Source organism: Osmerus eperlanus, chromosome 28, assembly GCF_963692335.1.
Source record: "Osmerus eperlanus chromosome 28, fOsmEpe2.1, whole genome shotgun sequence".
Classification (NCBI taxonomy): Eukaryota; Metazoa; Chordata; class Actinopteri; order Osmeriformes; family Osmeridae; genus Osmerus; species Osmerus eperlanus.
Genome location: NC_085045.1, coordinates 2,906,699 through 2,922,531, shown reverse-complemented (window position 1 = coordinate 2,922,531; position 15,833 = coordinate 2,906,699). Strand labels below are relative to the sequence as shown.

Below are 15,833 nucleotides of genomic sequence, written 5' to 3'. Positions count from 1 at the left end.
GAGCGTTTGGCCAAAGGGTACGTCGTTTTGGATAAGAACATCTGCTAAATGAATACAGTAGCCTTTAGTCTCATGGTACATACACCTTTAATATTCCTTCAACTGATTTTTCAGTCCACATTAAAAACATGAATAGAGGCATGGAAAACAATACTGCAGTTTGTAAGACTACCCTGTCTAATGGAGTGTTGCTTGTCTCTGGAATAACATCACCTGAGCATCAACATGAAACACCTGCATTCCCGTGTACAAAATAATTACTTTAAATAAACATTTAACAAACACAACACAGTTCAAATGGTATAAAATGACTCATTTTGAACGTATTTGTCGATCATTTCTAATACCCCCTAGTGTTCGTGGAAGGTATTGCACAGTAGCGTGTAGTTTTTTTTTTACCACCGTTCAACATGAGATGGGCGCCCCAGAACCACAGATAAAGATCCTGGTACAGAACTCATAAACAGTCCGAAAATGTCATTGGTCGTTGACTGCAGTTCTTGCTCTGTGGCTTTCCCCGTATCCACGGCGATGGAGGTATATTGATGTGAGTGCTAAGAAACAAAAACTAAAGAGTTTGTGGGTCCTGCAATGCCATTCAGAACTTCAAATCGATCGAATCCTGTGCTCTTGTGTCCGGGGTTACGGAGGGATCGGAGGTGGGCGAGGGTGGTTGTGCTGTGTTTTCGGAGCTCAGTTCCTCGTAGACATGCTTGCTGCGCAGCTCCAGGTCCTCGTAGACATGCTTGCTTCGCAGCTCCAGGTCCTTGTAGACATGCTTGCTGCTCAGGTCCTGGGAGGCCTGGGAGGTGGGCGACAGAGGGGTTGGAGGAGCCGGGCCCGAGGGGGCCTCGTGGTTGTGGAAGCTCTGGTTCACGTAGACGTAATTGCTTCTGGGCTCATGCAGGTCCTGGGAGGCCTGGGCTTTGTCCTGCTGCAACTTGAGGAGGACAGCCTTGTTCACCCCAGGGCCTGAGGGAGGGAGGGAGGGAGGGAGGGAGGGAGGGGGGGAGGGAGGGAGGGGGGGAGAGAGGGAGGTGTTAGCAGAATGGAATCTTAATAACAATGTCCCTCAAATAGAATGTTTTGAATTGTTCCTCTTTCCACGGACACAAACACTCACCAAAGTATGTGAGCAGCACAGGCAGGAAGACGAGCCCGTGGACCAGGCCCAGGAGCGTGATCACCAGGTTCAGGCGGAAGAAGAAGATCTTGATCAGCTGAGCCTTGGCGAATGCCAGCACCACGATCCCAGGAAGGTTCGTCATGGCAACGCCCGCAAACACCTGAAAAAATATAGAGATCAATTAAATTTGATCGATGCCTTTTTGTATGTGTGTGTTTGATTCTTGGGTCCCAGATTGTGTGTATGATGGAATTCCATTTCAGTCAAACAAGCTAAATCAAGTGCACCCCAGTTATTACGTTGTGTCTGTGAATAATGCTTGACCCAGGCCTGTGTGGATAGTGGTGTGCTTGTTTTCTATGTACTGACCGCACTGCCCATGGTGGTGACCGCGTCCTTGGCTCGCTCGACTTGCGTGGGTTTGATGCTGAGCGCAAAGGATCGTGTCAGGTGAGACACAAACTCCACAGAGATCCCAACAGCCTGCACACGAGAGGGAGGGAGAGAGGGGAGGGGGGGGAGGGAGAGAGAGAGGGAGGGAGGGAGGGAGGGAGAGTCAGGTCATCATGTCTAGAGTCAAGATACACTGGAGGATCTGTGTCAAAGGTCTGGCTGTCATCCAAATGTTTCATGGATGACAGCCTTGGCTTATCCCCTGGTCTGCAATATGGCCATGCCAGTGTGTCATAGTTTGACAGGCAGTCAGTATGAGCAGTTTCTATTAAGGGTGTTGGCAGGAAAGCCTTTGAGCTGGGGATGAAACTGCTACACACCTAGTATATCGTCTGTAGATAATGAATAATGAAACGTCTAAGATGAGACAATGGGAGACACGCTATTCTGAAGGGAGTGCCCGTACGCACACTCTCCACATTCCAAGCCAGAGGACAGTCATCCGCCCTGCCCACGCCTCGAAGCCCCCTCACCGTGACCAAGTTGATGAGCGCTATGGCGTTGTAGTCGATGCCCCACAGGGTCATGACCCCCACCGTATCCACGGTGATCATGACGATGGTGAGCAGGTTGAGCAGGCCGGAGCGCAGGTCCATGCCCAGCAGGAGGCAGCACACCACGAAGGTGGGCAGCAGACACAGGGAGATGTTGAACAGGCCCTCGGGAACGATGGTCAGGTACTGCTCGTAGAAGACATAGGTCACCCTGGAGCGAGGAGGAGGGGGGGGGAGGAGGAGGAGGAGGAGGGGGTTAGTGAATGTCCCTGGAGGAGAGAAGAAGGGGAGGGGGGGACAGGTTGACGTAGAGGAGGAAGAGATGACAGAGGAGAAGGTGGCGGAGGAGGAGTAGAAAGAGGAGGAAGAACCGGAGGGAGCAGGAAGAAGAGGAGGAGAAAATGGAAGAGGAGGAGTTTTAGATGGAGGTGGTGTGGTGGAGCAGCAGGGGGCGGGACCCACGTGTAGGGGAAGACCTCGAAGTCTGGCGAGGTGCCCGGTATGGCTCTCATCCCCATGGTGATGTTGTGGGCCAGCTCCCTGGCCTTCTCCAGCGCTGCTGTGAACTCCTGGGAGGTGGTGAGGGGCGTGTGGTACGCCATGAACCTAGACGCTGGAACACAGGAGGAACACACGCAGGATTCAGACACGTGGCCCGCTGGCGTTCACAATGGGAAGGAAGTTACTGTAAGAATGAATGGATGAATGAATGACTGGCTCTCACCTATGATTTCCCCTGTGTTTGGGTCTGTCACTACAGCCTTGTCATAGGCCCCTAAACCGCTGGTGGAGGAGAGAACAGCTACCCGTGTTAGTCACGCATCGCATGGATGTGTGTGTGTGCATTTGTGCGTATGTTAGTGTGTGTGTGTTGGTGTGTGTTAGTGCGTGAGTGCTGCTCACCCTTTAGGACACTGCAGATCAGGCCTGTTGCCCAGGAAGTCAGGCAGGAAACGGTTGAACTCGTCCACAGTGGGTCTGAGGATGCCGTTAGACGGAGCCTTCACACACTTCCTCAAGCACGCAAACGGAGCCGCTGGAGATGACACACACACAAACACCCACACACACACACAAACACACACACACACACACAAACAGACACACACACACAAACACACACACACACACACTATTATATGTCTGTGAGATCTGACAGCAAAGTCAACAGCACTATAGATGCCTTGCCAGCGGCAAACATGGGCATGCATGGGTTTTAAACCTGCAACAAAAAAACAACCACCCACCCAACCACCGTTCTCACTTTCATTAGCTGGGCAGAACTTTCCGATGTTGGGGCCTGCAGTGTAGATACGGCAACAACCACCTCCAGGGTTCAGCCAGTCTATGAAGTCATCCACCCAGGAGTTAGCAGGGATCTCCATGTAAGACCTGACACACACACACACACAGCACGTTATACACACGTGAAACCTCTTCGTATCGCCTGGGGTCTGGGTTTGTAAATCCCTCGATTTATTTGGGATTAGTCATATGTGGGTCTGAGTTACTGGGAAAGAAAGGGAGATTCCTGAGACCAAAACTTCACCAGGAAAAACACCAGTCATCGTGACCGTAAATTACGCAGTAATTTATATCCTTATTAACTCATTTAAATTTCCTTCTCCACCTCCCTTCTTTTTCCAACCCCTCTATCAGACTGACCTTGGGGCCTCAATTGCTATCAGGATAAGTAGCCCTGAACCTTATCACTGATCACATATCTAGCCAATGACTGAAATTCCAGTTAAACTCTCCACAGATCCCATCCGCAACCATCTATCCCTGGATTGTAATTCGTCTAGATCAGCAAAACAACACGTTCCCAAAACTTTCCATTGTTGTGTTTGTAACAGGCTAGCAGTTGCTGATCCTGGCTTGCCTGATGACTCTGGTAGCCTAACATGTTTACCATCCTCCCCTGTGTCTAATGCTGACTGTTATTTAGGTAACCAAGTTAATCATCAATGGTGCTGATTGGCTGTAGACGGGAGGTTGCCGAGGTGATGTCAGACAGGTTCAAGGCCATTCTCTTTCATGGCGAATAAATCCCATTGATCCCATGATTCTGATTCTGATGTTGGGACAAGGAGGAAGGGGAACGGGTCTGAGGAACAGGCGTGGCACAATCCTCTTCTTTTTTCATTCTTTCCTGTCAACCCCCACACCCTCCCCACCTTAAACTCAAAAAAGGGTTGGTTCACAACTGTTCACAACTGCAGTTCATGCAACACACACACACACACACACACAGACAGATGCGGTGAGGGGAGCGGACACTCACAGCTCGGGGTACTCGGTGGCGTACTGGATCTTCTGCGTGAGGGAGAAGGGGTCGCAGCCCACGCTGGAGCAGGTGGCGTTCATCCCCGCCACGCTGTTGTAGTTGAAGCCCTTGGTGGTCACAAAGTAGGTGGGGACGCCCACCTCAAAGTACTGGTACAGGTACTTGAAGAAGTCCAGCATGTAGGAGCCCTGGGGGGGGGGGGGGGGAGGAGTGACACAGGGTCTCAGTGAGGAACTACAGGCAGATTAGATATGATTCTTCATGGGTTTCTACGATGGAGTATATCTTTCTCCCTATCTCTCTCTTTCTATCTCTCCATATCCTTTCTCTCTATCTCCGTACATTCTCTCTCTCCTCTATCTCACCTCAGGCATGGCCAGCTCTTGGTCCAGTCCGACGGTCACATGGAACATGAGGTAGATTGAGCTGCAGAACATGAAGAGGAACACAACCATCTGGAGGAGAGGAGGAGGGAGGAGAGGAGGAGGGAGGAGAGGAGGAGGGAGGAGAGGAGGAGGGAGGAGAGGAGAGAGAACATCAGGTAATGTAAAGGTTGTCCAGGCTGGAGGTGATCCACAGACGAGCAGAAACGGACGTGATTGGCTGGGAAAGAGGAGGAGGCGGGGGGGTTCTTACCACCACTACCCTGCTGATTGGGTGGAGCAGGAAGGGGGCGTAGTACTTCCTCATCAGGGGGAGCAGGAAGCCCTCGTTGGGCTTGGTGGGGCGCTGGGTTGTCACGGTGACGCAGCAGGCCAGCTCGCAGCGGTTGCCATCCTGTCGCCGGGCGTCGAGGGAGAGGAGGGCGACGAAGGCTGTCATCTGGAGGATGAAGTCCAAGAGCACGGCCAGGGCAGCGTAGAGGGCGAAGGATTTGACCGCTGGCATGGTGCTCAGAGCCCCTGACACCCGAGGAAGGAGAGAACGTGTGAGAAGGACTCGGGGGGGGGGTGTGTGTCTCTGTCTGTCTGTGTGTGTGTGTGTGTGTGTCTGTCCGTGTGTGTGTGTGTGTGTGTGTGTGTCTGTCCGTGTGTGTGTGTGTGTCTGTCCGTGTGTGTGTGTGTGTCTGTCTGTGTGTGTGTCTGTCTGTGTGTGTGTCTGTCTGTGTGTGTGTCTGTGTGTGTGTGTGTGTCTCTGTCTGTCTGTGTGTGTGTGTGTGTGTGTGTGTGTGTGTGTGTGTGTGTGTGGGCGCTCACCTAGGAAGAAGCAGACAGACTCTGACAGGCTGCAGAGGAGCATGCTGGGAGCCACGTTCCCTAGGACCCGTCCGATCTGCTCCTCCATGGTCTCTCCTGACCTCCGCATGTCCCTCTGGTGGACAGGCGAAGGGTCAACACATCATACCACATGTCACTTTGGATTGAAAAAAAGCTCCTTCTAAATGAATACAAATGTAAAAAAACTCTAAAGTAAATATAGGCATGGAACACAACAAACACATTTCAAACTTCTCTACCTGGTGCTCAAGGACGAAGATGAAGATGTTGTCGGCCCCCACGGCCAGCACCAGGAAGGGGACCACCTGCAGGATGACGAGGGAGGAGGGGATGCCGATCCAGGCGTAGAAGCCCATGGAGGCTAGCACAGAGCAGCCCACCACCAGGATACCCCCCAGACCAACAAGGAACTTGGAGTCCACCTGCAGCCCACCACACACACACACACCACACACACAGCAGGTTAGGCCAGGTGAGCCCGTGTATTTCTGTGTTGGTGTGTGTGCGCGCACGTATGCATGCGTGTGCGAGTCTCACCAGAATGCGTTTGCAGGAAGAGTATTCTCCCAGCGCCACGGCGATGTAAACGAAGATGACCAGGTAGCTGATCATGAAGATGGGAATGTCCTCAGATGTGGTCCTGTTGATCTCATCCTCTAGAGACCTCTGGGGAGGGAGGGAGCGAGGGAGAGAGGGAGGGAGGAGGGAGGGAGGGGTTGGGGAGGGAAGGAGGGAGGGAGGGAGGGAAGGGGGGAGGGAGGGAGGGAGAAAGGGAGGGAGGGGGGAGGGAGGGGGTGGGAGGGAAGGGGGGAGGGAAGGGGGGAGGGAGGGGGTGGGAGGGAAGGGGGGAGGGAGGGAAGGGGGGAGGGAGGGGGAGAGGGGGTTTGACAGGTTGTTGACAGAAAGAGTTGTTAGGAGAAGAAAAAAAGAGATAGTCGAGTTTTACAGCCTAACAACGCTCCTTCAGGAAAGTAAGAACAGCAGACATAAGCATAGATAAACACAGATTAGAGTCGTCACATGTGCGGTATCTCATCATGGCCATAAACATTACAACAGCAGACTTGGCCTGCCTCTACCATTCACCATTTCCTCTATGTACGGTATAGTAAGTCAAAGGTGTGGTGCATGTTGTACAACACAGCAGATCGACATCATACTGTATTTCTTGGTGTTTGGTGTTTCTATAAGACACAGTAGGCACCCACCTCTGCCATGTAAGCAAAGGTGAAGTTATTGGTGGGGTTTCGCTGGTACTCCTGGACGATGTCTAGGAACATCTGTTCCCACTCCAAGGCCACTTTGAACTTGGGGTTTTCGCGAGCGTAGTTGTTCAGGGAGAAGGTCATGATCAGAGCTTCCGCCGCAGTGAAGTCGTCCTCTGGGAAGGGAGACACAAGCAGGGGTGTCGTGATTTCTCTCCACGCTTTGTGTGTGTGGGTGGGTGAGTGTGTGAGTGTGTGTGTGTGTGTGAGTGTGTGTGTGTGTTTCCACTCACTGTCGTAGCCTCCCACAGCGAGGAAGGGGAAGACGGGACCGCCGTAGTCCGCCATGCAGCTGAGGCGCAGGTCGGTGATGTCCTGGAAGGAGAGCGGGGAGCTGAGGAGAGGCAGAGAGAGATATGATCACGGAGAAGAATAGATGAAAGGGGGGAGGGGGGGTTGTATTATGAGAAGCAGAACAGATCTCATCATTTCCTTGAGCCCCATGCATTCTAAGATGGTCAGTCCTAATCCTCCGGCTCACTTGACACAGTAGATGAAGTGATCCCTCCAGTCCACCTCCTTGGTCACTCCCAGCTCCGTCATGTTGACCTTGGCGTTGAGGTTCGCCACACTGTTCTGGAAGTACTGTGGAAGGCTGTTGACGGCACAGTCTGTCAGGCTGGGGTCGTTTGGGTTCAGGGGTGCGAAGCAAATGTCTTTCAGGCTTGCGGTGCGATTCAAGTCGTCAGACCAGAACTCGATGTTCTGCAAATGGAGTTGAGTAAAGGTTTAGTTAAGGTTGAAGTTTAGGTTTAGATTTAGGTTTCCATTTAGGTTATCTGTTTATGTGTGGGTGTAAACTGATGCAACACGTTCTGCGAAAATAACGGAAACCCTGATTGAATCGGTGAGGGGTGCATTTGATGTGAATCTCAGTCCATCCCCGTTACCTGGATGCGGCTCTGGAGCTCCAGCAGCTGGATGATGAGGTCTTTGGAAATGATCCCACTGAAGTTCTGCTTCCCGAACAGCAGCGAGTCGTACATGTGACCGGGCCGCCCCGGAGCCGTCAGGATCACCTGGTTGGTTCTGAAGAACGGGTCGAAGTACTTGTCGTGGAAGTCCTTCTCTCTGCGGGCCCGGCTGTTAGGGGCGGACCACAGCTGGATGGGGTCGGTAGTCAGCTCGATGTGCATGAGGCCCGTGGCGAAGGCCACTACCACTACGGCCGCCGCCAGGAGCACCTAGAACAGAGAGTGAACCCATTCATTACACGAGCCAATCACGGAGCAGGTTGATGTCACGAAGGAAGGAAATGACACGCGGTCGAGGCAGACGGGCGGGCGAGCGACCTTGAGCGGGTGCGAGGCCATGATGGTGCCCCAGGTCTGGAAGAGGGAGCCCAGGAGCTCCTGAGCGGCCAGGCTGTTCCTGTCCGTGCACGACACGTCCGACGGCACCAGCAGGCGCTCCGCCAGGTCGTTCCCGTTCCCGTCCTTCCCCTTCCCTCCCCCCGCGCCCCTCTTCCTCTCCACCCTCCTCATGTAGTAGCCCGCCATCAGGTAGAGCAGGAAGGCCGCCATCAGCAGGCAGAGCAGGATGATGCACAGCACCAGGTAGCCGTCCGCTCCCAGCAGCCTGAAGGCCCCGGCAGGGGGCGAGGGAGGGGCCACGACCGGACACGAGTCCTGGCAGTCCTGACATGAGCACGCTGCCCCCCCCGTGGCCGTGGTCTGGTTACACCTCAGCGGCCGCCCGGCATAGGGCACCACGCCCGCCGGCAGCCCCTCGGTGACGCCCGGGGGGACCAGCTGGAAGTCGATGTCGAAGGGCGCCAGGCCGTTGCCGGAGTCGCCCTGGAAGTCGTACCAGCGCTGGGGGGTGCAGAGCTTGGCGCCGTAGCGGCCGCACATGGTGGCGATGGCGAAGCCTCCCGTGGCGGGGATGCGGACGTTCTTGCAGGACTGGAAGGAACCTTCGGCGAAGGTGGTGGAGAGGAAGGCCTGGTAGGCCAACACGACGGTGCGCTGCACCCCTAGGTGGGTGACGTTGGTGGTCTTGGTGACTTTGACTGTCAGGGTCTGGTTAGGGCTGCAGGTGTTGATGCAGTGCAGGTGGGCAAAGTTGTCGGCGCAGGAGGGGCATCGGAGGAGTATGGCCTTGGAGAGGATCAGGCTATTCTCCAGGGACTTGAGCTGGCTCATGGAGCAGCAGGCCTGAGTGCTGTTCTCTCCCTGGTCCAGCATGGGGCACACCTGTAAACAAGCACAAGCGTAGAGAGATTTAGAATGGACGGTCTCATATCTTTATATTCTCTCTCTCATTCTCTCTCTCACACCCGCTCTCTCTCTCATTCTCTCTCTCACTCTGTCTCTCTGTCTGTCTGTCTCTCTCTCTCTCTCTTTCTCTCTCTTTCTCTCTCTCAGAAGGCCCATGGCCTGGAGCCTCTGACCGTTTTGAGCCTGCGGTAGTGTTCCCCCTTCAGCGAGCGTGCGGGGCTGTGGTTGAGGCAGGGGACGATGGCAGGGAGGAGGCCCGGGGGCTTGTCGGGATTCTTCCCACACTCATCATAGAAGGCACAGAAGCCCGGCTCGTGGAGCGCCGTGGACAACCCCTGGGGAAGAGAGGGAGGGAGATCAGAGGACAAGGGTGGAGGGAGACCTTCGAGGGGAAAGATGGAGGGAGACCTTCGAGGGGAAAGATGGAGGGAGACCTTCGAGGGGAAAGATGGAGGGAGACCTTCGAGGGGAAAGATGGAGGGAGACCTTCGAGGGGAAAGATGGAGGGAGACCTTCGAGGGGACAGATGGAGGGAGACCTTCGAGGGGAAAGATGGAGGGAGACCTTCAAGGGGAAAGATGGAGGGAGACCTTCGAGGGGAAAGAAGGAGGGAGACCTTCGAGGGGAAATATGGAGGGAGACCTTCGAGGGGAAAGATGGAGGGAGACTTTCGAGGGGAAAGATGGAGGGAGACCTTCGAGGGGAAAGATGGAGGGAGACCTTCGAGGGGAAAGAAGGAGGGAGACCTTCGAGGGGAAAGATGGAGGGAGACCTTCGAGGGGAAAGATGGAGGGAGACCTTCGAGGGGAAAGATGGAGGGAGACCTTCGAGGGGAAAGAAGGAGGGAGACCTTCGAGGGGAAAGATGGAGGGAGACCTTCGAGGGGAAAGATGGAGGGAGACCTTCGAGGGGAAAGATGGAGGGAGACCTTCGAGGGGAAAGATGGAGGGAGATGTTGAAGGAAAGTCCCAAACTGTATTTTACATGGAATGTTTTGAAGACGACCTCCAATCCACCGTGTAATTTTATCATTAACAAAGTATAAATTACTCTTCACAAGCCTTTTTCTCTTCACACTATCAATCCCATATTTTGTAACAAGGACACAGGGCAGTTCTATAGATCAACCAGCCATCTCAGCACTTTTCTCTGCTGTTAACACTTATATAATGTGTAGATACTGTGTGTTCTGTATGTTCAGGGGAGGATCACAGATTATCAATCTACCCACAACACACCCAACCATATCTATAATCTTTAGTGATCCCAAGCCCTAATGTGTAATATTCTCATTGTCCTAATTGCTTTACTACAAAGATGATAAACTTCTCAGGAATGGTTAAGCCTAGCCCCTTAAGGTGTTGTTTCAGGACATGCCACGCAATTGTTCTACGCATTTAAACTTTTACACTTCCGCAGTGAAGTAAATGAAAGCTGCTTGATTGCAGGCAGCATGTTTAATCCCAGTGAAGGGTGTTTATCCCAAGACAGACTTCTTTTCATCTGTGCCCGTGTTCCTCTGGTTTGGGCACTGCAGCGTGTTGTTACCAGCAGAGTACCAGCGCAGACTCGGGACAAATCCGTGGACCCTGATCAGACAGTAAACTTAACCTCCGTCCCAAATAGAAACCGTCCCTCTCTTGTGAAAACACAAACACCATCTCCATACAGACGTGACACGCCGTTTGAGATATCAATTTCAGACAGTAAAGCATCAAGTCAAGCTTTATCGACAAATGCTCATAAACGGCGACACTCAGCGAAGACGAGGAAACTTCTACCATCAGACAGAGGTCTGGGATCTACGACGGTCTTACCAGACAAGACAGCAGAGTGACCAGAGCGGCGAGGCAGGTCATGGTGTTGCTTCTGTCTGCCGGCGGAGAGGGACTCTGGGGTCCTGAGAACCTTCTGGAGTGTGAGGTAGGTCAGCTGAGTCTTGAAAGAAATATGAGATTTTTCAGTAAATCTCACCCGGAGTGTTTTAATAAATACAAAATCCAGTGAGATTGGTACAGTGGTGGGGGAAGTCCTGACATCCAAGTCCCTCTTTCTCTCTCTCTCTGTCTCTCTCTGTCTCTCTCTCTCTCTCTCTCTGTCTCTCTCTGTCTCTCTCTCTCTCTCTCTCTCTGTGTCTCTCTCTGTCTCTCTCTCTGTCTCTCTCTGTCTCTCTCTCTCTCTCTGTCTCTCTCTGTCTCTCTCTCTCTGTCTGTCTGTCCGTCTGGCGAGGTTGTGAGGGAGGAGCACTGATGCATCAGTGATCGTGCTGTGATGTCACATCCTTATCTGGCCTGATGCAGAGTGTTCCTATCACATCCCCAGAAGAGCTGTTCATCTGTGTGAACATTAACTGGGCCGGTGAGGACGACGGAATGTTGCCAGGGTGACCAACAGATTCTAAGGAAGTCAAAACAATGGATTCCAAATCTTCCTGTGAATCCATACATTGGGATCAATGGTGAGTCCCTAGTGTTGACCAAGTACGTTTGCGTTGAACATGGATCCGCCCACATCCTCATCCTGGATTTTCCTTTACTCTACCCTCTGTGAATGGCGGTGCATTGCTGTTCTTCATTAACATAAAGAGAGAGAGAGAAAAGGAGGGATGGGGGTTCAATTAGTATGTCAGTGTGAAAAGAGAGGAATAGAGAGCAGAGAAAATCTATTTTGACTTCATAGGTTAATGTTCCCTCTCTAAAAGCAACGGTGTTTGTTTAAGTGAATGTAAATACTGGCTCTGGATCGATGGGAGTTTCTACAGTATTTCAGTGTTCTTCACACAGAAGCTTCCTTGAAACGTGTCTAAGATCAATGAATGTGCATCCAGGCACACTACAGTATGCTTTAACAGGCCTCAGGGATTTGTCATCTATCTTTGCTCCTAAAGACATACAGTACTGTATGATATCGATTAGGATCAGGCCAGATGTTCACTATAGATAGTGTAGATAGTGCAGGTTCACAGGACGAGGAGGAACCAGGAAACATGTGCAACTGAAATGCTGCTAGGATAATCTTATCAGGGCCCGAGACAAGGCATTTTCTTGCAGGTTCTTGACTTTAGACCCAGGTAGAGAGGAGACTTGAGGGCCTGTTCTCATTCTCAGCCTGGGTGCTCCGGTTGTGGAGGAAGGGGGCAGAGGATGCCCACCCTAACCCCAGGAACAGGGCTGTGGTTAGGCTTGACTCAGTCGTTCACAGTCTTTGATCAGACTTTCTAAAGGTGAGAAGGAATGTGGACTCTTCGTAGGGTGGTACATTTGGATCCAGTTGGCCTTCCTTCGTCTGAGGATTAGTTATCGTTTGGTTATCTCCACTGGGTGGCCCGGGAAAGACCATTCGTGGAGAATATTTCATCTCGCTCATGAGACAAAAACCACAGGGTCTGTTCCAAGAACTCATACTTTCCATGCATCATACATGAGAGCTCATTGATCGATCGTGGATGTCCATTTTGCATAATCAATTTTGTGATTTTAAATCAATCTCTGAAGAAAAGCCTGCTTTCTAGTGAGAGTACAGTAGCAGCCTATCATTCCATGATTACATCACAGAAGTGTTCTTATCATCTCAGAGGTTACAGGTTTTGAGATGACCTCAGTCCAGCACCTCTCACCTCAAGGACAGCAGATAGAAACCAAGGAGGTCTCGTATCAGTGGTTCCTCAGCTGGTGAGAGAGCCCAGATAAAACCCAGATGGGTGATAAGACAAGGGGGAGATGATCTGGCAGATACGGCTGTGCTCTGGGCTCAGAGCACAGTAGGATTACAGGGGATAGTTCAAGCAGCTCTGACAATGGCAGTGTAGTCTACGTGACACACAGGCATGTGCTGGAACTCTGGAGGATTCATCCGCTATAAAAGGAGCAGCGATACATGGGGTGGAGACATGGGTGGAGACATGGGGGAACATGGAGAGGAGAGGGGCTTTACAAATTGCCATTAGATCCCATTCTAGACTCCACAACTAGTGATAATAATGGTGGGGAGGAAGAGGAGGGTAGGGATGATCAGAGACGTTGTTAGACATAAAACTCTACTGGGGCACAGGCCCCTATTCAAATCCCTTTTTGGCTTGCTGCGCACAATGCACTACTAGGCTATAGAAACTCCCCTTGCTTGATTGGGATACTGCGTACATTTTTTTCCGGGATTATCAATCTAAATTAATGCACTGACTAATAAAGTAAATTGTTAAAACTCAAAATTTAGATTTTACTGGGGCACAGCAGATTTATACTGGGGCACCCGCCCCAGTATAAAGGGTCTAAGGACGCCCCTTGGGATGATGATGGCAAAAAGGATGATGGGTGATACACACATCACAGGTGGTTAAGGATGATGAGGGAGATGCAGATGGATGAGTGCAGAACTGGATGAAGGAGAATGCCAAAGTATTATCGTGTAAAATATTTAACAGACCGCTGTGGTGGGTGAGATGGCGAGGGCCAAACACGTATTCACAACAGGCCACTTTGTTCATGCAGTAAAGAGAGCTGTGTATCAGGAGAGCGGTTTACTGCCTCCAAAGAATTGGCCTTGAGAAAAGGCACTGTGCCCTGGCATGTGTTTATGAGGGCAATCTACAGTGCACCCACACACACACACACACACGCATACATACACACTCCAGGAACTCCCAATCACAAAAACTCAACATACTCTACAGATAAGAAAAACACATTGAAGAAAAACACATTCTCATTGCAGGGTTTTCTATCAGGAAGAATCCCACCTGGCTAATGCTAATAAAGATAGCATCTTTAATCATTTTATTATCCTTATTATCAAAAATGTGTATGTATCTGTGTGTGCAAGCGCAACACTGGAACATGACTACAAGTCATCTCCTTTTCCCTCTTTTTTTACCTTTGTCATAAAAAGCATCATCAAAAACACTATAAAACATGGTGATCGGACCATTTCATTACCAGGAAGTTATGTTTATGTTTACAACTTTATACCTTTATAAGGGGAAATCTAACATTGAGGCAAATGGAGGTAAAACTGTGCACTATTGCCGATCTCAATTCTTATATGCAGTTAAATAAAAACATGTGTTTTCTTGTTTGTGTTGAAATTGCTTTTAGAGCTAAATAGCATAATAGGAAACTACAGTTTGTGCGATTTTCCATATATTCCCATGCATGTCTACCAATTGCCAAGTATTTCGCCTTGTCCTTGGAAGAGAATCTGAACACCAAACAGCCCAGTCCCAGGTGTTGCAGTCTGCTTTCCCCCAGTTTCGCCTCCGGACTCATCGGCTCATCGATACCACACCCTGGTAGGGTGTGGTATCTTCTGCTATCGTACCAGAGTTAGCGTCATCATGACTTATCTAGTTTCTCTTCACCACCTCCAACTCATCTCCTAGATCTTAGTTCCAGATATAACCCTGGTTGTCTGCTTGTCTATCTGTTTGTATCCCTTTCCCTCTCTTTTATATATATTTAGACTTATTCTAGTCAAGGTTACATTTATAATAATTCATAATTACAAGCCTGTTATCTCTCTCTTATCTCTTCCATAGAGCCTAGAGGCAGATTATCAGCGGGACCATATCTGCCATGATTAAACCTTGACATCCCCAGAGATAGAAGGAGTTCTTGGTTTGCACCACAGACGGTGAGAGTATCTGTGGTTTGAATGGGTTTACACTCTGTGGTTGATTGCAAAACACATTCACAAACGGTGTTCCCTTGCCTGTCTCGGGTTATGCATGAGTCAGCAGTTGGTAAGTGTTGCAAGAATGAATGTTTGACGAGACTCGAATCATGTGGATTTGGTCTGTATGAATTGAATCCACAATGAGTAAGAGATCCTCCATTCTAATGTCTTCCACCAACTCTAATTATCTTCAATTGCGTTCTCTACCACATTTCTCCATCATTTCTGGGTGTTTGGCTGAACAGAGACAGTAACTGCCAGGGTGAATGTTTGAGTTTCATACCGCTGAGGCCAGGTTATGAGAAAGACATCAGGTAAACTCTCAATGAAACTCAAACAGCTGGAGTGCTCTTGGTGCAAAGCCACTGTACACGTGGGACTGTCTGCTGGAGGGACTGCAAGGCAATGCCATGTCAGTAACCTTCATGAATACACAATTCCAAACAAAGGCTCTCAATTTAAAGATTTGTTATACAGGCAATACAATTATTTTAGGCAGTGTGTGTCTGCTATTGATTTAGTCTAGCAACAGACAAGATAATGGAATATTAAACAGGACAGAGTTGATCATTGGAGTCCTAGAAAGAGTCTTATCTTTGTTACCATGGAGTTTCAGACAATCTTCTATTGACAATCCCAACAGTCTGCACCCTCCTTTCTCTCTGAATCATGGTTTTATGGTCATTGCAGGGGAATCTCTGTTGATGTCACATTCATAAGTGATATGTTTGTGTTCACTGACAATAAACATATTCCAAAAACAGTTTATGTATGCTAATTTATATTCTATATTTCATATCTACATGTTACCAACATGGGTCTCCCCTATTAGACATTCTCTGGTTTAGCGTTCAGTGATGACCACCGACATCCCATGATTTCCTATGAGAACTGCACTTGTAATTCTCACATTAAACTACGAGTTGGCGGTATTGAAGCGCAGCCCAATGGCGCTGTCGAAACAGTGGCCCTTAAAAACCCGTTCCATAGGGCTGCGCTTTACCATCGCCATCTGGTGGTTTACTGTGAGAACTGCACGTGTAATTCTCACTTTAGGACACTAGATGGCGGTATTGAAGCGCAGGCCAATGGCGCTGTCGAAACA

General features: G+C 50.4%; 1 protein-coding gene across 2 annotated transcripts; it reads right to left on the bottom strand.

The window, feature by feature from the left end:
* Positions 1-100: 100 nt before the first annotated feature.
* Positions 101-11,278, bottom strand: npc1l1 (NPC1-like 1). 2 transcript variants are annotated; one of them, XM_062454206.1, is made up of 22 exons: positions 10,879-11,278; positions 9,235-9,396; positions 8,135-9,037; positions 7,733-8,026; positions 7,324-7,547; positions 7,076-7,176; positions 6,786-6,958; positions 6,115-6,243; positions 5,817-5,999; positions 5,557-5,671; positions 4,997-5,262; positions 4,726-4,815; positions 4,358-4,548; positions 3,338-3,465; positions 2,977-3,109; positions 2,798-2,856; positions 2,536-2,686; positions 2,053-2,284; positions 1,496-1,609; positions 1,124-1,286; positions 764-972; positions 101-730 (listed from the first exon to the last, which is right to left on the bottom strand). In XM_062454206.1, exons 1-22 carry the CDS (start codon positions 10,918-10,920, stop codon positions 599-601), a joined length of 4,194 nt encoding a protein of 1,397 aa, XP_062310190.1. In that variant the 5' UTR covers positions 10,921-11,278; the 3' UTR covers positions 101-598. The 2 variants fall into 2 exon arrangements, with proteins under 2 accessions (XP_062310190.1, XP_062310189.1); XM_062454205.1 differs by having other exon boundaries at positions 101-972.
* Between the last annotated feature and the right edge of the window lie 4,555 nt (positions 11,279-15,833).